At 37.3% G+C, this 23,675-nt stretch overlaps 1 protein-coding gene and 1 non-coding gene across 4 annotated transcripts in view; one reads left to right on the forward strand and one right to left on the reverse strand.

The window, feature by feature from the left end:
- Pcnx1 (pecanex 1) overlaps window positions 1-23,675 on the forward strand; it is a 143,847-nt gene that overhangs the window by 115,161 nt on the left and 5,011 nt on the right. For all 3 annotated transcript variants that reach the window (XM_090344398.1, XM_090344399.1, XM_090344400.1), the window contains 8 exons: window positions 1,985-2,200; window positions 4,199-4,452; window positions 6,953-7,183; window positions 9,751-9,851; window positions 11,223-11,373; window positions 15,455-15,685; window positions 16,680-16,954; window positions 20,737-20,942. In XM_090344398.1, the coding sequence (XP_090200524.1) occupies window positions 1,985-2,200; window positions 4,199-4,452; window positions 6,953-7,183; window positions 9,751-9,851; window positions 11,223-11,373; window positions 15,455-15,685; window positions 16,680-16,954; window positions 20,737-20,942 (1,665 nt within the window). The remainder of the gene's footprint in view (window positions 1-1,984; window positions 2,201-4,198; window positions 4,453-6,952; window positions 7,184-9,750; window positions 9,852-11,222; window positions 11,374-15,454; window positions 15,686-16,679; window positions 16,955-20,736; window positions 20,943-23,675) is intronic.
- On the reverse strand, window positions 10,760-10,866 carry LOC150054644 (U6 spliceosomal RNA). The gene has a single exon (XR_016537741.1). It is a non-coding gene; the product is annotated as a U6 spliceosomal RNA (small nuclear RNA).

Genomic DNA, 23,675 nt, shown 5'->3' on the forward strand with positions numbered 1-23,675 from the left:
GCATAAATATTTTCAAATGCTCTGTCCATTTATAAGACCAAACTGAAGAATCAAGTTGATTGTTAATTATAAATTTGGATTAAGGAGAACTATTTGCTTTTAGTAACTTATGTTCAGGTAGAGAATTGAACAATCTCAGCTCTCCTATATTCTTATAAGGGCCTAGAATTCTCAGGATGCTGTTGACACTGTCAAATCCATATTTTTTGTAATGAAAAGACATAGAATTATATATATATACTTCTAAAATATTATAATCTAGAATTTTCCCCTCATCACTCATTCATTCACTCATACTCACTTAATTTGTTTTGCTTGCTTGATTAGCACCCTATCACTTGAGTGATGAGCTTTTCTGCCAGGACTTGTTTTAAACTTGGCCCTGTGAACATGACCCTGTAGCTATTAGCATCTTGAGTAGTTACGATTACGGGTGAGCTACTTTTCATCTTCTTCCCTTTGTTAAAAAAAGTAAGATTGAGTTTAAAATAATTACTAAACTATGAATATTTTGCTATTCTCCCATAGTTTATTTTGAATACACTTATAGGTTATTGCTTTGGATGGGCAGCTTCTAAAGGTGGTTATTTCATTTCATGAGTGTTTATATTAATGTTTGTCTGGCAGGATTACCCTAATGCCCAGTTTTGTAGGCTCTTTGTTACTGTATCTTTTTTTTTTTTTTTTGGACAGTCCTGGGCTTGAGCTCAGGGTCTGAGCACTGTCCTTGGACTTTCTCAAGGCTAGAGCTCTACCACTTGAGCCTCAGCACCACTTCTGGCTTTTTTTTTCTATGTATGTGGTGCCAAGGAATGGAACCTGGGTCTTCGTGCATGCTAGGCAAGCACTTTAACCACTAGGCAAAACTCCCGGCGTTACTGTATCTTTATACATAATTTATTACTACTTAATGTTATTCATTTTGATATTCGGATTCTTCCTAATTTCTCTTTATTTTGGATTGTATTGTTCAAATCTTATACTTCTGTATCTACTTCCTGTATTAGATAGTCTTTTTACTCTATTCTTAAATTCTTTTTATCATTTTTATTTGTGTGTGTATTTAATGATAAGATCTATCTCATTGAATAGCAATAACAGTTCAAGAATTACAAGTTGTGTACTGCCAAAAATATAGAAAAGTCTTTAGAGTACATGTACTCAAATTTCCACTTAAACTGATGAGAACTCTCAGAAATGATTATGTGCCTTCTAACTCTCAATTCTGAAGCCTATGTGTATTACTTGATATGTGTTAGGTAGGTTTATGTCTCTTGCAAAATACAGATTACCAACATCAATGGTTTATTGTGGTTCATGGTCAAAGATATGAGTCTATGTTTGTTTGGCGTAACTGCTATCGGCCTATAATGAGCAGAATTCTATGGAAGAAAACTTGTAGAGCTGCTCACTCCATGGCAACAAGGAGAGAATGATGGGTGGAGGAGGAGAAAAGGGAAGGGCAGGGAAGAAAAGAAAAAGAAAAGAAGAGGGTGTCCCTTTAATAACACACCTCCAAAGACCTTCCACTAACCAAGCCCCACCTCCAATAGTGCCACCAGCTAAGGACAAAACACTCAGTACATGAACCTTTGGGGAACACCTCATATGTAAGCTATACCACTGTGATTAACTTTTTTTTTTTTTTTTTTTTTTTGGCCAGTCCTGGGCTTGAGCTCAGAGCCTGAGCACTGTCCTTGGACTTTCTCAAGGCTAGAGCTCTACCACTTGAGCCTCAGCACCACTTCTGGCTTTGTTCTATGTATGTGGTACCAAGGAATCGAACCCGGGTCTTCATGCATGCTAGGCAAGCACTGTAACCACTAGGCCAAACTCCCGGCCCCTGTGATTAACTTTTATATAGTGCTATTTTGTCAAATATCCAAGTACAATGCTAACTGCAATTTAGTTTTTAACAATTTTGTCAATAGAAAGGGAACTTAAGGTAAAAATTTAATGTTCATTTTTAAATACTTTCTTACAGGATCAGACGACAACAATCTGAATTCTATCTTTTATGAGCATTTGACCAGGTCCCTTCAACACAGCCTTTGTGGTGATTTGCTGCTAGGACGATGGGGCAACTACAGTACTGGGGACTGTTTCATCCTTGCCTCTGACTATCTCAATGCATTAGTGCACCTTATAGAGATAGGCAATGGGCTGGTCACTTTCCAGCTTCGGGGACTTGAATTCAGAGGTAAGACCTTTTGTTTTTATAGTATACTCCTGCGGTATCTAAGTCATGTATGTCTGCATCTTGAAAGTTATCATAAGGTTTAAATTTTATGATTATAGAATGAGGAAAGTTGTTAAAGGTGTAGAAAGTGATTTTTCTACAAAGGAAACCACGTTCAGAAACATATCAACTTGATGTCATTAACTCCTATAAGCTAAATAATCTGTAAGCACAAGTAGAAACTTGTTTTATAGGAATTTCAAGTACTTTTGCTGAGTATTCTTTCTAGTCAGAGAACATTTATTTAGACTCAATGAGATTTTTGTAGAGCTTTTCATTTGTTCTAAAAAGATCTTTTGGAGTTTTTCTGTCTCAGGTAAGAAGCCTAGATGCATTTGACTCAAAAGAGAATCTAGTCAGATATGTACCTGTGATGATTGATACTGTCAGTTTGACTGAACTGAGAAGTACCTAGGAGATGTTATTGAAGCACACTTCGTAGTGTTTTGGACCAAATTTCCATAGAGGATTAACTGAGGTGGGATGATCCATCCTGAATGTGGGCCAGGCTAGAATAATAGGAAAAGGAGGAAAGACAAGGGTAGACGTTTTTCTCTCATTCTCTCCTTCCTGGCTCTGTTGATGTGAGCTGCTTTGTTCTGCCATGCCTGCTCTACCAGGATGGACTTGAACCTCTGAAAGCATGTACAAAAACAAATCTTTCCTCCCTTCAGTTTTCTTCAGGTAATTGTTACAATGATGGAAAGTATAACCTTTGTTTCATCCTAATATTGAATCAGAAGGCCTGTTTTTCTTCCCTCCTCTTCTTCCTATGAATGTCATGCTCAAAACAAGGTCCTTTCTCCCCTTCCTTCCTTCCTTCCTTCCTTCCTTCCTTCCTTCCTTCCTTCCTTCCTTCCATCTTTCTTTCTTTCCTTTCTTTCTTTCTTTCTTTCTTTCTTTCTTTCTTTCTTTCTTTCTTTCTTTTTCACACTAGTATAGTTGTGAAAGTGTTAGCCAATGTAATTTTGAAAATAAAATAATAAAATTGTTGAGGGTTCTAGGTTGGTAAACAGTATAGCTCCTTAGCTTGGCTAAATTAATCTTTTATCATAATATTACCACCATTTACTCTCTCAAAGTAAAAATTAGCATTGAAACAGATAGCATTTTATTGGCACTAGATTGCGGTGCATCCAATTCTACATTTAATCTTGTTAGCATTTTAACTTCTATAATACCAATGCAAAGAGTACTTGTTTGATAAGTATTTTCTAAGATTTGTCCACTAGTACACAATAACCAGATCTTGTATGTAATTAAAGTTATATACCTAGATAAATGTTTAAGTGCCAATAATGTAATCTTGCCATTTATTATTAGAATTAAGAACAGAAAAAAATTTAACTTTACAAGATGTGCTGTGTCTACTACTGGATGAATGTAACTTACCCCTATGTACATCACAATTTTAAAAAAAGAAAAATTTAACTTTAGTAGTAAATTATAATGAATTATTACACATTATTAAACAGCCAAATAAAACTAGATATATTTAATGTTTCTGCTTGTAGCATGGGTGCAATACTGGTGAAGAGAGCTCAGATTCTTCTGAATTCTGCATGTTGTAACAGATGACTCAGTTCTCATTACACTGTTTTTTTTTTATTAAATCATTTTAAGGAGATTTATGTATTCTCATTTGGCTTTGATCATTAGAAATGCAATTGTAAGCCTATTACAAGTTTTGGAAGTCCATGAGTTAAAATGAAAGGCATTACCATATAACTTTAATGTGCTAAAGCATGTTGTGATTCTGCAGGAGATAAACACACATTATACTTGGTTCCTGGAGCTTGCTGTTATTTGTTAATGAATATACTAAGGCCACTGATCCCTACTTTGTTACTATTAATATGTCTTTAAAAAGAAATTCCTTGTGTCCTTGAAACATTGATTTTTTTTTTCTCCTGCTTTCTCATTTTCTACCTTATAATAATTCTATCTCTCTTCCTTAAGGTACTTACTGTCAACAGCGGGAAGTGGAAGCCATTACAGAAGGTGTAGAAGAAGATGAAGGATTTTGCTGTTGTGAACCTGGCCACATTCCTCATGTGCTTTCATTTAATGCTGCATTTAGCCAGCGCTGGCTTGCTTGGGAAGTGATAGTCACTAAGTATATTCTGGAGGGATATAGCATCACTGATAATAGTGCTGCTTCTATGCTTCAAGTCTTTGATCTTCGGAAAGTTCTCACAACTTACTATGTCAAGGTAAAGCTATGTGCCTTCTTTAATCACTGGGTAACTAGAGATTCTCAGGAAAAACACACATTTTAAACCTATAAACTGTTCAGAATTCAAAGTCAGTAAAAATATTCGGGGATGTGGCCTAGTGGTAGCATGCTGGCTAGCATGCATGAAGCCCTGGGTTCGATTCCTTCATGCCACATACATAGAAAAAGCCAGAAATTGTGCTGTGACTCTAGTGGCACTAGCCTTAAGCAAAAAAAATGAAGCTTGGGGACAGTATCCAGGCCCTGAGCTCAAGCCCCAAGACTGGCAAAAAACAAACAAATAAATAAGTTTTATCTGGGTGCCAGTAGCTCACATCTATTATCTCAGCTACTCACCTTTGAAACCAGCAGGAAAGTCTGTGAGACCCTTAGCCTCCATTAATCACGAACAAGTCAGAAGTGATGCTTAAGTGATAGAGTGCAAGCCTTGAATGAAAACGCTAAGGGACAGTGCCTATTCCTTAAATTTAAGACCCAGTACTGATACACACAAAAAAGCCTTTCTATTTCTTTAGTGGAATTTATTCCAGTTGTTCATTAATATCAGTAGCTCATATTTATAACTTAAATGTTTTAGGAATTGTGCTATGGAAAATTCACACACACATGCATATTCATATATGCATCTTAATGCTCTAAAGAGAAGACTTTATTGGGATACAGTCATGTAGATATGATTAGTTACCCACATGACTGACCTAAGTATCCAGGTCTTCTGGAAAGCAATTTGGGATTCTGGTCTTTAGAGCACCACCTGTAGGGTTACCTTCCACAACCTGAGGGCATGAGCCAAACCTCTCATTGGCCAGGATTAATCCTTTACTACACAAGATAATTCTGTCTTTGCTTAAAGTTATAGAAATATAGCATGGTACTGACTTGGAGACCTCTAAGTACAGCCAGTTTTCCTTTGACTTTTGGTATTTTATCTATCATCTTTAACTAGGTATACAAAGGGGTTTCAATTCAACATGTCCATTTATAAGTATAATGTACTTACGAGAATGTGTATGTTCATTATTATTTTCTCGTTCATAGCTCTTCCCATCTCTCTAGACCCTGCCCATCCCTTCAAGTTGTAGGTTCTGTTTTCACATATATTCATTGAATTTTACGACCGTATTCACTCACCCTTTCTCTGTCCATTTGTATGTCCTCTGCCTTCCCCTGTTCCTCTCCTCATAACACATTCCAACTTCCTTATATTCATTTGTTTGACTATAAGTTAGTTGTTCATAGGAGTTATAGCATTGGACTCCTCCATTGTATATCGTATTTAGTTAGTTTGTGTATATCTGCATATATTTTTATTGGTTTATAGTTTTAGTCTGTCTTCCCCATATGAGCATAAACATGTACCTTTTGTCTTTCTGAACCTGGCTTAATTCACTTAGTATAAAATTTTTAAGGTCCATCTATTTTCCTGCAAAAACCATATATTCTTCCTTATCTTATTATTAGCGCATATATGTGCATTACAAGGTAGTTCTATGTTTAAATTCGAGGAATCTTCAAATGGCCTTCCATAGTAGCTGTATTAGTTTACATTCCCACCAACAGATTCCTTTTTTTCCATGTTTTTGCAACATTTGTTTATATATATATATTTTTTTTTTGCCAGTTCTGGGCTTGAGCTCAGAGCCTGAGCACTGTCCTTGGACTTTCTCAAGGCTAGAGCTCTACCACTTGAGCCTCAGCACCACTTCCAGCTTTTTTCTATGTATGTGGTACCAAGGAATCGAACCCGGGTCTTCGTGCATGCTAGGCAAGCACTTTAACCACTAGGCCAAACTCCTGGCCCCTTGTTGTTTATATTTTTGATGGTGGCTATTCTTATGGAATGAGATGGAATGTCAATTTTGTTTTGATTTGCATTTTCTAATTTATGGCCAACTGATGTTTTTAATAGACAGACATGTGATAGATAAGCTTTAATTACCCATATCTTTCACCTTATTTGTGCTAATTGGGGTGAACCTTGAGCCTTCCATTTGATATTTGCTCAAACCAAACCTCAGAAAGCTAGAAAAGATTTAGAACCTAGTTTTCATCTATGTGTTTGCCATTTTCCTTTTTGAATATGTATATATATATGTATATATTTCAACAGGCTATATTTCTCTAACTTGATTTAGAAATGCCAGATAGTTCAATAACTTACTATGAGAAATTTTTCAAAACAAATGCAGTACAGTATTTTTTTCACTTCATATTTTCTAAATTCAGAAACACTAAAATCAGTATGTTGCCCATTGTCTGGATGAATTTATGATTGTGATTTTAAAGCATTAAGTGTTATTTTCTTTAGGAAGGCCTGAGGCATATTTAACATTCTTAGAATGTATACATAGAATACTGAACTAGAATGAAATGTTCAAGTTTTAATATTTGTAGAAACAGTTGAAATTTTATTTGCTGAGCAATTGGAATTAATCCAAATTATGGTTTTAATCTGATTTTTTTAAATTTCAAATTAGGGTATCATTTATTATGTTATAACCTCATCTAAGTTAGAGGAATGGCTTGCTAATGAGACAATGCAGGAAGGACTACGTCTTTGTGCAGATCGAAATTATGTTGATGTGGACCCAACATTCAATCCAAACATTGACGAAGACTATGACCATCGACTCGCAGGCATCTCCAGGGAGAGCTTCTGTGTGATTTACCTCAACTGGATAGAGTACTGCTCTTCTCGGAGAGCAAAGGTAGAGCTACTTTACTTTATTTACACATCTGTGAATACAGATTTTTTGGAAAGTAGAAAGAATATTCCTGTAGTTTTTATGGGATCACTTTTTCCTCAGTTATCTCTTTCTTAGACTCTGTTAAAAATGATTGAGCCAAACCAACTCTCCCAAAGCAAGAGAAGGAAAATAGCCCTTCTCATATCTTCCAGCATCGTAATCTTATTCTCCATCCTGCACAGGCACATGCATATACACAAATTCAAATTATGTGCCTTTCCAAAATCTAGTTCTTTGTAAGGGCTTTCCCATATCAACTAATTAAATATCTTTGTCTAATACAGTCTGTTAAAACTTTCAGCATTGTTATATTCTCCAGTCTCACCCGAAATGTAGTTTAGTATAACGAACTGAACTTGTAAGTTTTAATTAATTTAAATTGTTTTAAGTGTGCATCCAGGTCACTGATTTTCAGCTGTTAATGTAGATAAAAATTACCTAGTAACTTATAAAAGTGAAGATTCTTGGGCCTCATCTGATAATTCTGATTCAGTAAGTGTAGGTCTAGTGATAGGCGTCACTATGTAATTGTGTACTGAAAACCAACTGAATTACATTAGGAAAACTTGTCTTATCCTAAAAGTAAGATGAATTAGAGATACTAGTAACTAGTAACTACTATCTCTAAGTCTTAGGATTCTTATGGTAGTATCCTACTCCTGGTTAGTCACCAGCTAATACCCCCTTGCCATGGCCTACCTACCACCAGAGCAAACTCCATTGCTTGCCAAGCAGAGCTGTATGGAGTTGAACTACCAGAATCCTAGTTACTTGATATCATAGAAGCCCATGAGTGTATTGTAGTCTGGCACATACAGAACTGCCATCCTCATATTCAGCAACTGGGTTAGCCCTTACTCTTCCACTACTTTGTAGCATCCATTCATTTCCATATCTTTCTTCTTTGTGAGTAAGAATCCTTGTACTTACTTTCTGGAATAAAAGGCCTTTTCCCTTTAATAGTAGATGTGTAATATACATTTTCTTAAGATGTGCAGTGACTGTTTTTAAAGAAGCAATAGTGCACATGATAAAACAACAACAACAACAAAAAAAAACCCTGCCAGGCGCGCAGTGGCTCACACCTGTAATCCTAGCTACTCAGAAGCTGAGATCTGAGGATCAAAGTTCAAAGCTAACCCAGGCACAAAAAGAACCGAAGACTTATCTCCAATTAACCTCTAAAAAAGGGAAAATGGGGCTTGGCTCAAGGGTAGGGCAGTAGCCTTGAAGAGCTCAGGGACAACACCCAGGCCCAGGAGTAGGATGGTAGCCTTGAGTTGAAAAACTCAGGGACAGCACCCCAGGCCAAGTTCAAGCCCCATGACCCACAAAAAATCCAACAGGCAACATTTGAAAATGTAGAGCCTCTTTCAAACATATAATAAGCAATTTTATGTCTTCATATTTAAGATGTGTTGCACATTGTTTTTACAAATCCTTAGATTTCGTTTTTGGTGGCTTCAGGATGAATCATTATATTATTCTAATTTGATCTTTGATATAGACCATATTGAAGCTGGCTACTTACAAATTGGGTTCTGGGGCTGGGTACTAATAGTTCATAATCCTAATTACTTGAAAGGCTGAAAGTGGAAGGATCAGGATTTGAGGCCAGTATAGGCAGCAAAGTTCACAAGACTGTTAAAAATAACCAGCAAAGGGCTGGGAGTTTGGCCGAGTGGTAGAGTGCTTGCCTAGCATGCATGAAGACCCAGATTTGATTCCTCGGTACCATATACGTAGAAAAAAGCCAGAAGTGGTGCTGTGATGCCAGTGGTAGAGCTCTTGCCTTGAGAAAACCCAATGACAATGCTCATGCCCTGAGCCCAAGCCCAGAACTGACAAAAAACAAAAACAAAAGCAGGGCTGGACAGGCAGCTAAAGTGGTAGAGTCTCAGTGTAGCATGCATGAGGCCTTGAGTTCCAAAAGAAAAGAAAAGATGTAATAGTCTCTTTGAAATTAACTCTTAGAGTTGAAGAAGCCCTTTTGATCGTTAATATATCATGTATTAAAAAGATTTGTCTCCAAAGTGGTTTTTCCTCTATCTTTTTATGATTTTATAATCACCAGGTCAGCCTGGCATATAGTCTGCTCATTCATTACCATCCCTTTAAGAAAATCACTAGTATTTTTCCCCTCTGCAGTAGTTTTTCTTTGAACATATTTATTCCTACCTCTTTAAGATCATGCCTTCTATCCTTTGAATCACCATTCCCATATTCTCCTTCCTAGGGAAGTTTAGTAAGCCATAGAGATTTACTGACACCGGCTAGCTCAAATACATTACATTTACTGTACATTTAGCTCCCTCATGCTCTTTCATAGCTTTATTCTGAGATAGTGATTTATCTAACTTGCATTACATAGAATAAGAATTATATTACATAGAAATAAAAAATCACCCTTTCTTCCTGTAATTATGTGCTAGCTGAGGTCTTTATCTTCTCTCAATTAATTAGGTATTTTCTGGTGTATTGAAATATGTACATTCGTTTCCAATAAGTAATGTTTATTCTTTTTAAAGCCACTAGATGTGGATAAAGATTCATCCCTTGTGACTCTTTGTTATGGACTCTGTGTTCTGGGTCGGAGAGCTTTGGGAACTGCATCCCACCATATGTCCAGGTAAAGTCGGTGTTTCTCTTTTCAGGAGGAGAATATGAGAAGCTAACTTTCTGAAATAACTCTTTTTGGAAACATTCATTTTATGCTTCTTCATTGAAAAGTTTCCTTAGGTTTTAAACTTCTGTAGATCTTCGTGAACATTAATAAGTTCTATGAACTGGTTAGCAAAACTGGTTTTACAAAGTCAAGTCCAACAAAATAAGCACCAGGAAATGGGCGCAGGGCTGGGGCCAAGGGGAAAGGAATAAGATGAATGAAGGCCAGGGGCCGAGAAGCGGGAGATAAATTCAATCAAGAATTCCTTGTATATACCACAAAGTTAAGAAGGGAAAGATTGGGTCAAAGAGGGGCAAGAAGGTTGGAAGGGTGTGATGTAGATCAAAATACATTAAATTCATTAACTGCTTTGTTAAATGGCAGCTCCTGTGTACAACTATTTAAAGATAATTTTTTAAACTACCCCAAAATTCACACATGTGAATAGTCATTGGTAATGATAATTTAGTGGATTGAAGACATTGCAGTTGCTTCAAAATCCAGGTAGTCTCCCATTTTTTCAGAGTAATACTTTTGCTTATATCCCCCCACACTTTTTGTTGGTGGTGGTAGCCATGGGAAGACTTAAAGTCAGGGTCTGGACATGGTCCCTGAGCTCTTCAGCTCAAACTAGTGCTCTACCACATTGAGCCACAGCTCCACTTCTGGTTTTCTGGTGGTTAATTGGAGATAAGAGTCTCATAGACTTTTCTGCAGCCTCCTGAATAGCTAGGATTATAGGCATGAGCCTGTCGCTTGTCTCTATGTATCTTTAGTCTTAAAAAAAAAGTTTTAATGTACATTTATTCTTATGCGTACATTCCACATTAACATGTGGAATATAGAAAGATTTTATACTGAATAAATGTCATATAAGTATGGAACGCTTCACGAATTTACATGTCATCCTTGCACAGAGGCCATGCTAATCTTCTCTCTATTGTTCCAGTTTTAGTATATGTGCTGCCAAAGTGAGCACTATATCTTTAGTCTTTTAAAATCATATATATTTGACTTTGAGACTCTAAATACAAACTGGATTTTCTAACATATACATCCAAATGAATTAAAATATACTGTATATTTCCAATTTCTTCCTTAACTACTTGCTTTATATTAGATTCCTCTGAATTTATTTTGACTTGCAGGTTCTGTTTATTTTCATGGGTTACATAGCAAATGTCCCAGATCAAATCTCTTGTGATTCTGATTTAGGACTTCTGACTTTAGTTTATGGAACAATCCCAGATGATTCTGATGCACAGCCAGATGTAAGAATTAGTGTCCTGTAAACCTTTGTCAAAATGTGTGAACTTTTATCTCCAATCTTAACAGTAATTTAGAGTCATTCCTCTATGGATTGCATGCCCTATTTAAAGGAGATTTCCGTATTTCTTCAATTCGAGATGAGTGGATCTTTGCTGACATGGAATTGCTAAGAAAAGTAGTAGTCCCTGGTATCCGAATGTCCATTAAACTTCATCAGGTAAGAAGACCAGATTTTTACTACATTACTGGGGTTTACTGGTATTTCCTCATTTCGCTTCATATGACATTTTTAAACACCTTTTGAAAATTGCTTTCATTTGAAGCTCATGATTCATGGCAGAACATTAAATCTTCTAGTTCCAAACCTGTGTTTATAATCTTAACAGTAATGGTAAATTTTGATATTAGTATTAGAGTGGGACTTACCTAGACACAAACCTGAAGATAAATTTAAGCAATGATAAGCTGAAAATAATGGTCTTTGACCAAAGTACTTGTTTTTACTTCATATGATTACAATTCATTATAATGATTTAGTATTGGGATTAAATTGACATTCCATATTCTTTAGGAGCATTACCAAAAAGGCATAGCTTCCTTGAATATATCTGGGAAAATGGAATGCTAGCTTTTTTTATGTCGTTTTTTTAAAGATGTATTATCATAATATCCAGAAGGGTTACTGTTTCATAGTCAGGTAGTAAGTATATTTCTTTTGGGATAGTATTTTCCCTTTGTTCTCTCTTAGGGAATGCTATCTTTAAAATGGCAAAGAACATGTTCATTTAGAGTTGAATAGAATTTCCCTTGTTCAGATCAGTTTAACACTAAAAACACAAAATTCAGTGCATTTAAAAAGAAAGATCAGGGCCAGGAGTTTGGCCTAGTGGTAGAGTGCTTGCCTAGCATGCACGAAGACCCGGGTTCGATTCCTTGGAAGTGGTGCTGTGGCTCAAGTGGTAGAGCTCTAGCCTTGAGAAATGTCCAAGGACAGTTCTCAGGCCCTGAGTTCAAGCCCCACAACATCTCTTTTGCTGTCCCTTGGTTATCTCATATTGATACAGTATTTTACCTTGTTATCTGACATATTGTATATATGCTTATTTGGTTATTTGAAATAGGATAGGGAAAGGAGGAAAACGAGATGAGAGGCGGGAGTGGGGGGAGGGAAATGGGAACCAAGACATGAGAAAGGGTGTCAATGTATGTGAAGTAATGCACCTTCTATCTGGGGAATATAATGTAACCCTTCTATTAATTACAAAAAAAAATATATGAAAAAAAGGCAAGCCAAAGACTAAAGGGAAAAAAATTAAAAAATGAAATAAAAAAATGAAGCTAAGCACCAGTAGCTCACACCTGTAATCCTAACTACTTAGGAGGCTGACATCTAAAAATCACGGTTCAAAGCCAGCCTAGGTAAAAAAGTCCATGAGACTCCTATCTCCAGTTAAGCACCAGGAAACTGGAAATTGGAGCTGTGGCTCAAAGTAGTAGAGTGTTAACCTTGAACAAAAAAGCTCAGCAACAGTGCCCAGGCCTTGAGTTCAAGCCCCATAACTGACCAAAAAAAAAGTAAAGAATTCAGATTAAAATGTGTTAAGATCTTAGATTTCTCACATTTTAAGCCCAGTGAAAAGTACATAAAGAAGATGAGACATTCTCAATTTTGGACATGCCTAAAAATTTCCAACTTCACATTTTATTAAGAATGTGATTATTGCTTGTGCCTGGATTTTTATTTTTTTATTAAAAAATTGTATTCATACTAGTATCTAAAGGTGGTAGTTCTTTCCTAATGAAGCTGGTTGCTAAAAGAGCATATTATGTCAGATAACTACTGGTTCAGGAAAGTGCAAACTCATTCAGAGAGAGAGAGAGAGAGAGAAGGAGAGGGAGAGGGAGAGAGAGAGAGAGAGGGGGGAGAGAGAGAGGGGGGAGAGAGAGAGGATATATAGCAGAATGAATTTATTTATTTATTTATTTATTTATTTATTTATTTATTTATTTTTGCCAGTCCTGGGCTTGAGCTCAGGGCTTGAGCACTGTCCTGGGACTTTCTCAAAGCTAGAGCTCTACCACTTGAGCCACAGTACCACTTCCAGCTTTTTTTGTGTATGTGGTACCAAGAAATCAAACCCGGGTCTTCGTGTATGCTAGGTAAGCACTCTACCACTAGGCCAAACTCCCAGCCCTACAACAGAGAATTTTTAAGGAAATAACAGGCAGTAATAAGGAACTTTATAAACCAAGGAAGAAGCTTAGTTCTGCTGAACTTCAGTTTTGAGTTGTATAAAAATGCAGATCCTTTCTTTTCTTTTTTCCCCACTCTCCCCCAGTCCTGGCACTTGAACTCGGCCTGGGCACTGTCTTTGGACACCTTTTGCTCAAGGTTAGCACTGTGCCACTTGAGACACAGCACCACTTCTGGCTTTTTCTGTGTATGTGGTTCTAGGGAATTGAACCCAGGGCTTCGTGCATGGTAGCAAACACGCTACCACTAGGCCATGCTCCCGGCCCCCAGAATATAGGTATTTTCAACCTTGGTAAATGTACTTGGCAAAATTGTAAGTAAAGTAAAATGATAGGTTGAAAGACAATTGTCTGTTGTGAAGCATTGTATTTTTTTCACAAATCTTGTCACCAGACTCAATGGCTGCATTTTTGGGGAACTATCTTCCTACTTACTCCCATCCATGTTGCCTGGCATAGTCCTAGACATGGTAGACACTAAATACAATTACTAAGACCTAGAGACTTTTCAGAAAACACTGTTCTAGCTTTTGTATGATTAAAATACCTATATGTGCACAATATGAGTATATTGCTTTACGTACAAAGTGTCTTAAAAATACAGATGTTTTTTAACTGATAATACTGAAATGGTCCTTAAGTTAAAAAGGTGAATGAAGGTGTGTGTAAACAAACTTAAAAAATAAAAGAATAGATGAAAAGTAGAAATGGCCAGGTGCTAGCTCGTGTCTAGCTACTAAGATCTGAGGGTTGTGTTTTGAAGCCAGCCTGTGTAGAAACTTTTCTATGAGACTTATCTCCAGTTAACCACCAAAAAAGCCAAAAGTGGAACCATGACTCAAGTGGTAGAACGAGCACCAGTATTAAGTGGAAAAACTCAGAGGGAGCATCTAGGCTCTGAGTTCAAGCCCCAAGACTGAGGAGAAAAAGTAGAAATGCATTTGCATATCTAAAATAACTAAAGGATTGGGTTAGAACAAAGCCTTGTTAAACACAATGTAGCAAAAATGAGTTTTTAACCTAATTATGATTAAGAATCTGTGATTCATTCCTAAAACTCATATGTTGATATAATATATTCATATTATACTAACTATATTATACCAACCAAATTATCATCACCACTACCACCTACCCAACTGAAATTAGAGGTTACATAAAAAAGCATATAGCAAAAATACTCAAAATCAGAATATTTCGGTATTTTCCATGGGTTAGCTTTTTCCACGACATCATTTATATACTTCACACATTAAATTGCTCACAAGTCTGTATTTATATGATTCTTTGTTCTTAAACTAATACTTTTAAACCTAAAATGATCTTTGTAGATGAGAAAAAATCATAAAAGTATTATGGAAAAACTATTCAAATAAAGCTCCAATAAATAGACATAGTTTATGAATACAATCTTGATGTGTTAGAGAAGCCTCCATACTACAATAAGGAAATGTAATAATTCAGAGAGGAGCAGAGACTATTTCTTTTGAAGCCTTATATTTTCTTGATCTAATCTCTGAAATATCTGCAGCCTCCTACATCAGTATATACCTGCAAAGGCACCAAACACTGATTACAGAACATTGCAACACACTGATATGAACTGCTAGATTATTATGAGACTCTGCACAGTTTTCTTAGTTAAAATCACTTCCTCCCTTCTGTGCTTCTATCATTGGTAGCCTGTATTTCCGAGAACGTGATCAGCTCGTGTATGCTATGGTTTGTAATGGATTACCTGCCTATGTGAAAGGTTTGTGCCATGCTGGTCTTTTGATGATTGGCTGATAGATGCTATAAGTACTATGTAACTTCCTCAATAAATGAGTTCCTGCTTGAAAAAAAAATATTCATATTAAACTTTATAAGAGTTTGTTAGTGACTTAATGAGTTTACAGTGATTTCTTCTTTTTCAAGAAAAGAAAAACTTGTATGTGTTGGAGGGTGAAAGGTGTAGCTCAGTTGGTATAGCACCTGCATAGGAAGCATAAATGCTGAGTTCAAACAATCATTGCTACCCAACTATATTGTATTTCTGTGTTTAGGATCATTTCACTTCTCCAGATGAGTATGATGACCCTACTGTGCTCTACGAGGCAATTGTATCCCATGAAAAGAACCTCGTAATAGCCCATGAAGGGGACCCAGCGTGGCGGAGCGCAGTCCTGGCCAACTCTCCTTCCTTGCTGGCTCTGCGGCATGTCATGGATGATGGAACAAATGAATATAAAATCATCATGCTCAACAGACGCTACCTAAGCTTCAGGGTCATCAAAGTAAGTTTTTTAGTAACTTGATCCAAACTCTTGAAAAGTGATTAAAACTTTTTATAGAAAAGGTGACTATAGTACGTTAGCATTGACTGTTTATAAGCACTTGGTCAGTAATTAAAATTTTTACTTATTTCATTCTTGATGCTCCTATCTTCTATATGTTAGTTCTTTTATCTTTTACATATGTAACCCTGGCGGCATCCCTTCTTCAAAAGTCCATTATAATACATCATATTGCTAATCAAATGTGATTCCTTAGGGCACAAAATAATGGTACAGCTTGTATTTAATAGTGACTAGAAGTGAGCTGCAATTTTCCTCTGTGTATGTATATGTGTATGTATGTGTTTAAACATCGGGTTAGGGGCTCAATTTTTGAAATTTTATTTTGATAGTTTATTCTAGTTGATTGATTTATAATTTGTTTTATGCCATTACTGGGGTCTGAACTCAGGACCTCACACTTGCTCAACTTTCCTCAGGCTGATATTCTACCATTTGAGCCATGCCTGCAGCCCAGCCTTTTGATGGTTATTTTGGAGATGAAGTCTCAAGGACTGGCTTCAAACCAGTCCTCAGATTGTCTCAAGATTTTAGCCTCCTTCATAGCTAAGATTACAGTTGAGAGCAACTGTACCAGCTTATAATGTTATTTTTATCTGCATTATTCAACCAGTCTCCTAAGATTACAAACATAATTTTGAGTTGAAATGTTATTACCTCTCATTCCTGTCAAAAATACATCACCTTGTTCACTAAACTTAATCTTTACCCCTGAAAAACTAAATGGACTACATTTTACTTCATACATTTACCAGACAGTCAAGGAGAAAGTACTACAGGTTCTTTGATTTAGCAGTCTACTAAGGACAAAGGAAATTGGTAAACTTTCGTTTAAATATAACCAACTTTATTTATGTTCACAACTGATTGTCATAGTGTTTCTCTGACTTTCATTCTTGGCCCTTAGTTAATTTCCGCATGTTTTCATTTCTAGGTGAACAAGGAGTGTGTCCGGGGCCTTTGGGCTGGGCAACAGCAGGAACTTGTTTTTCTACGTAATCGTAACCCAGAGAGAGGTAGCATCCAGAATGCGAAGCAAGCTCTCCGGAATATGATAAACTCATCTTGTGACCAGCCTATTGGTTACCCAATCTTTGTCTCACCTCTGACAACTTCTTACTCGGACAGCCATGAACAGCTTAAAGAAATTCTTGGGGGACCTATCAGCTTAGGAAATATCAGAAACTTCATAGTGTCAACCTGGCACAGGTAATCCATGGGGTTGTTTTCAGTGGCATGTATACTGGCCCCCTTTATCTAAGCAAGATACACCTAAGTCACTTGTAGAAAAAGATGGAGATGTCATGCCACAAATATACTTACTACAAATGAACTTCAAGAAATAGAATCTAAGTATTTTGCCTTTAAAATCTTAGGTACTCTTACTAGGCACAGGTGGCTTACACATGTAATCCTAACTACTCAGGAGGCTGAGATCTAAGTAAGGATCATAGTTCGAAGCCAGGCTGGGCAGAAAATGCCCTATGAGACTCTTTACCTCCAGTTAACCACTCAAAAACTGAAAGTGGGACTGTGGCTCAAGTGGTAGAGCACTAGTCTTGAGCACAAAGAGGCTTAGGGACAGTGGACCCCAGGCCCTGAGTGTAATCCCCAAACCAACAACAAAAAATCTTCAGAGCCTGGATCTATTGGCTTATGCCAATAGTCCTTGCTACTTGGGAGATTTGAGATCTTAAGGATCGCTGTCCAAACAGTCTGGGTAGAAAAGTCCTTTGGATTTGTTGCTTTGTTTTGGTGATTTGTTTTTACTATAATGTTAGGAGTCAATGCCTCATAACACATATCTTATATATGAATTCTTTTTGGAGAATACAGATTTCCTAAAGAGGTAAGAGTTTAGTTTTCACTTAGAACTCTGGTTTAAAAAGGCCCAAGGGCAGCCATGTACCAGTGGCTTACTCCTGTAATCTTTGCTACTCAAGAGGCTGAGATTTGAGGACCATAGTTCAATCACAATTTAACTGGCATGAGCAGGAAAGTTCATAAGACCTTTATCTCCAGTTAACTGTCAACAATCTGGAAGTGGTATAATAGTAGCCTTGAGCTCAGGGACGTGCCCAGGCACTGAGTTCAAGTCCCAAGACAGGTTTAAAAAAAAATTAAGACCAAGACACATTCTACAAAAATAAGTAGTCTGTAACTTTCACAAGTGTAAAAGACACTGGAAAAGACCATCCTGTTGTTTCTGATAGAAAGATATTTAAATCACATAGAAACCATAACAGTTGATTCTGAAAGTGATTATTTTCTCTAAAAAAGAATATTGACAGACTTGAACAATACTTACTGGAATTCAAAGATTAATGTCAATGATCTGATGTATGACTATAAAATGATTGTGCAAGCAAATGTCCTTAGATATGTGTTATAACATGTTTTTCAAGAACCATAGGAGTCTCAATACTAAATACAACATTAAGGAATTATTTCAACATGGCAAGTTCTCTCTCTCTCTCTCTCTCTCTCTCTCTCTCTCTCTCTCTCTCTCTCTCTCGCTCTCGCTCTCTCTCTCTCTCTCTCTCTCTCGCTCTCTCTCTCTCTCTCTGGCTCTCTCTCTCTGGCTCTCTCTCTCTGGCTCTCTCTGGCTCTCTCTGGCTCTTGGGGCTTGAACTCTGCCTGGGCGGTGTCCCTGAGCTCTTCAGCTCAAAGCTACTGAGCTTGAACAAACCCCACTTGAGCCAAGCCCCATTTCCAGTTTTTTAGAGGTTAATTGGAGATAAGAGTCTCAGGCCCTTTTGTGCTGGGCTGGTTTTGAATCTTGATCCTCAGATCTCAGCCTCTTAAGTAGCTAGGATTACAGGCATGAGCCACCGTGCCCAGCTGGCAAATTTTACTTCTGTAGAAGAGTGCAACATCAGCCAAAAATCTGGCAAGCAAACACACTTCCACAGATTCTTATCTCCAACTAATCAGCAAAAAACCAGAAGGAAAGCTGTAGCTCAACTGGTAGAGCACCGGCCTTGAGCAAAAAAAAGCTAAGGAACAAACCCTAAGTTCAAACCCCAGTCCTAGCATTAAAAACAAAACAAGACAAAACAAATACCAATTGCAGAACAAGAAAAATCCCTGAGGTAAATCTAATGTGTACCCTGGTTAAGACCCCTTTCTTTAGTATTTGACAGCTTTGAATAGTTCGGTTTTCTTTGTTTATTTTTTGTTACTCTATTGCAGCATATTGCCACTATTTATAGAATTTGCTATTGGTGCCAGCAGAGGAAAAATTAAGAGAAAGCATAAGAAACACATGCAAGTTTGTCTTCTATTTTAGCATTCTGTTCCAACAATAGGGGGAGCACTTCGTGCATGTTGAAATGCCTGATTGTGCAATATCAATAATCTTTTGTCTCTTTAAACAATCTAGTCATTACCAGTTTCAAATATGTTGTGTTCAAAAGTACATGTGAATTTTTATTTTTATTTATTATTTTTTGGCCAGTCCTGGGCTTGAGCTCAGGGCCTGAGCACTGTCCTTAGATTTTCTCAAGGCTAGAGCTCCCACTTGAGCCTCGGAACCACTTCCAGCTTTTTTCTAGGTAAGTGGTAAGGGAGGAATCAAACCTGGGTCTTCATGCATACTAGGCAAGCACTCTACTACTAGGCCAAACTCCTGGCCCCATACATGTGAATTTTTTCTCTGCCCTTTAGATAGTCATGGGAATATCATTGTTTAAATGAAGAAAATAATAATTTTCAACTCTTAAAAGTTATTCAGGCATATTGTATATATGCTTATTTAGTTACGTGAAATAGGATAGGAAAGGTGGGAAAACAAGATGAGGGGTGGGGGTGGGGGGAGGGAAACAGAGACCAAGACATGAAAAAGGGTATCAATGTTTGTGTAGTAATGCACCTTCTATCTGGTGAATATAATGTAACCCTTCTAATAATTACACTAAAAATATATTTTAAAAAAAGTTATTCAGGGGCCGGGAGTTTGGCCTAGTGGTAGAGAGCTTGCTTAGCATGCACTAAAGCCCAGGTTTGATTCCTCAGTACATACATAGAAAAAGCCGGAAGTGGTGTTGTGGCTCTAGCCTTGAGAAAGCCCAAGGACGATGCTCAGGCCCTGAATTCAAGCTCCAAGACTGATAACAACAACAAAAAAAGTTATTCAGATTCTTAAATATCAGAGTTTATGGAAAACAGGGTATAATGATAAGACCAGGAAAACAGGGTATAATAATATGACCTTTAAACCTTGTTCTAAGAATACCCAGTGCTTAAAAGAGTAATGTTCTACTATTTTAATGTCAATCCTTATTCAAACATGGACAAAGTAGTGTTCAAAAAAATTCTCTTTTCAAAAAATATGTCATGCTAGAATTACCTTGAAGAAGTTAAGCTTTTTGTTCACTAGGATAAATGCATATAAGTAGAATAGCCAGCTGTTTTGATTTGACTTGGACTTTTCTGGAATGTAAGACTTCATTGCCAAACTGAGGTAGTCACAGCCTACCTCCAGACATCTAGTCACTTACATTAAAAATACTTTTAAAAAATGCAACTGCTTTCTTTAATGTCCTAGAGTAACAGTATAAATTGTTTTTTGCATTTGTCATAGGACACTGTCAAGAACTGTTTCCTGCTGTGATCTTAATATTCAACTGAGTCTTGTACAGTTTTTTTTCTTTTGTCGGTAGATCTTGAACTCTAGGCCTGGGTGTTGTCCCTGAGCTCTTCAGCTTAAGGCTATCACCCTTCTCCTTGAGCCACAGCGCCACCTTGAGTCTTTATTAGGGTATAGAAAAGATGGGAGTATATGACAGTGAAGAAACCTATGAAGATTTGAGGCAGTGAATAGAAAAGGTATATGATTCTTTAGCTCTTCTTTAAAACTTTGGTTTTTTTATTATAATATGTAGAGTTTCAAAGGTGGACATCAATAGCATTACCAGTGCAGAATAGCTGGAAAAAAATAAAGTATTTTGAAGTGATCTTGGAATATTTCCTACTCTGGTATTTGTTTCTAGGCTAAGGAAAGGTTGTGGAGCTGGATGTAATAGTGGTGGCAATATTGAAGATTCTGATACAGGAGGCGGAACTTCCTGTCCTGGTCACAATGCAACAACTGCCAGTGATCCCCACAGTCTCATGGCCCAGGGAAACACTGGAAATCCTGGGCAGGGATCAGGAACAGGACTCCACCCACCTGTCACAGCCTATCCTCCAGTACTAGGTAATAATAAGCCAAGTGTTATGTGTAACACATAAATTAGCTTCTTATGGTGGTATACATTATTTATAGTTGGTTGTATGTACAAGGAGTATATAGAATGTGTCTGTTACAATTTAACTAGGATATTTTGCTCTCAGGCATACATTATCCCTTTTGTTTATCTTACTCATTTCCATACAAAATCTTGATCTGTGTTTATTTGACAAATACTTGATGATAGTAAGGATTGAAAATGCTATTTAAAAATAAATAATCTTTATTATACTTTATTTACCTTTCCTGTTGGATAATGATTTGGTCTTACCTGTGTTATAATGTCTTTAAGTAAGTCTTTCTGTATCATTTACTGCTTTCTTAGGTTGGAAACTTTAAAAATGAAATCATTAGGACAGAATCTATGAGAATAAGTCTATTTTTGTCATTCATGGGGCTTGAACTCAGGGCCTGTGTGCTGCTCTTGAGCTTAAATGCTCAAGGCTAGCCTGGTGCCTGTGGTTTACATCTCTAATCCTAGCTACACAGGAGGCTGAGATCTGAGGACCACAGTTCAAAATCAGCCTGGGCACTAAAGTCCATAAGACTATTTCCAATTAACCACCAGAAAACTGGAAGTGGCTCTGAGGCTCAAGTAGTAGAAGAGCTCAGAGACAAATGTCCAGGTGCAGAGTTTAAGTCCTACAACAACACGCCCCCCCCCAAAAAAAAACAAAAGCAAACAAACAAAAAAGGTCAAGTCTAGTGCTGTACTACTTTGAGCCACAGTGCCACTTCTAATTTTCTGGTGGTTAACTGAAGAGTCTCATGGACTTTTATGCCTAGGCTGGCTTTGAACTGCCATCCTCAGATCTCAGCCTCCTGAGTAGCTAGGATTACAGGTATGACCACTGGTGCTCAGCAAGTAAATCTCTTTATAACTAATGACAAAATCTTCCCCAAACATTTTTTCAGTAGGAATAGTTGTATCATTGACCTTCCCAGCTTTCGGTGTCATTACTCCATCCCCTGTAGCCCCCCAGCTCTCTACTTGTAGACCTAGGAGGTGGTGTATTTGTAATTTGTTTTAATTTGCATTGGTCTAGGAAGCTTTAGATTACCAGCTGTTTTCTCTGAAGTGCCTGTTTAGGTTTCTTGTCTCATAGGTTTTTTTGTCTGTTTGCAATTTTTTTCTACTTGGTTATCTTTTTTCATATTAAATTTGATTTGAATATTCTTTGAGCTCTTTGACAGTTTTTCTACTAACATGGTCATTTCCTGTTCTGTTTCATTTTCTTCCTGTGAGGAGTAGTTTGTCTTCTGCTTTTTGTATCCTCTTCCTCCTCCTCCTCCTCCTCCTCCTCCTTCTTTCTTCTTTCTTCTTCTTTGCTGTTCCTGAAGCTTGAACCTCAGGGCTTGGGCACTGTCGTTGAGCTTTCTCAAGGCTAGCGTTCTACTACTCGAGCCATAGAACCACTTCTGGGTTTTTCTGTGTATATGGCACTGAGGAATTGAACCCAGAACTTCGTGCATGCTAGGCAAGCACTCTACACCAGCTACATGCAGCCCCTTTTATATCCTCTTCAAGGAAAGTTTCCCTGTCTGAGACCACAAAGTTACTTTCACTGATTGGTTTTCAGCAGGCCTACAAGTCTATCAATTATACAGGAGGAGTCAGGATTCATCTGGTTTTGCATCACTTTGTTATAGATCAGAAATAGTGATCAGCATGATTCTTCCTTCTACCATTCATGTCAGTCAAACCAAGTTTTAAAACACTAACTTAAAAATATTCCAGTACAGGGCCAGGAGTTTGGCCTAGTGGTAGAGTGCTTGCCTAGCATACACAAAGACCCAGGTTCGATTCCTTGGTACCACATACTTAGAAAAAGTGGTGCTGAGGCTCAAGTGGTAGAGTTCTAGCCTTGAGAAAAATCCAAGGACAGTCCTCAGGCCCTGAGCTCAAGCCCAGGACTGGCAAAAAAAAATAATAATAATAAAATAAAATAAATTCCAGTACAATTAGAATTAAGACTCTAAGTGGGTAGACAATCACCTTTAAAGATGTTCTGTTTTACTTCTTAATGAAAACCAGAATTCTGTGTGCTTGTTCTGTTTTTAGCCGCAGTGGGGATCCAGCCTAAGGCTTTGCACATATTAGGCAAATAAGTATTATAACACTGAGCTACATGCTCAGCCAGAAAACTGGAAACTTGCTTTTGCTCTTACATTGATTAATTCATTTTATTCTGAGGTGTAAACATACATATAACCAGATTTTCAGAATAATTGATAATCTGCACATTGCTTTTAAAAAGCAGGAAGAAGATGAGTATAAAGAAAGATGTCAAAGAAGAATGATGAAAGGGGTGGTGGCAGTTATCAAGATTCATTGTGTCATAATCTGACACATGGGATTGAAATCCCTTTGCATAACTACTTAAAGAATCACATCTCCTTACAAATGGGGTGATGTCGTTCTTTCTGACAGCAGCATAGAATTGCATTGTGTATTAATACCACATCTTGTTGATCCACTCATCAACTGAGGGACATCTGGGTTGGTTCCATAGCTTTACTATGGAAAATAGTGCTGCAAAGAACATCATTGTGCTAGTGGCTTTAGTATGTCCTTGTTTCTGGACTTTTGGGTAAATGCCAAGGAGTGGAATTGCTGGGTCATAGGGAGCTCTAGGTTTAGTCTTTTGAGGAAGTGTCATACTGCTTTCCATAGTGGTTGAACGAGTTTGCACTGCCACC

This window comes from Megascapheus bottae, chromosome 14 (assembly GCF_031878675.1).
Source record: "Megascapheus bottae isolate mThoBot1 chromosome 14, mThoBot2.hap1, whole genome shotgun sequence".
In the NCBI taxonomy this organism is placed as follows: Eukaryota; Metazoa; Chordata; class Mammalia; order Rodentia; family Geomyidae; genus Megascapheus; species Megascapheus bottae.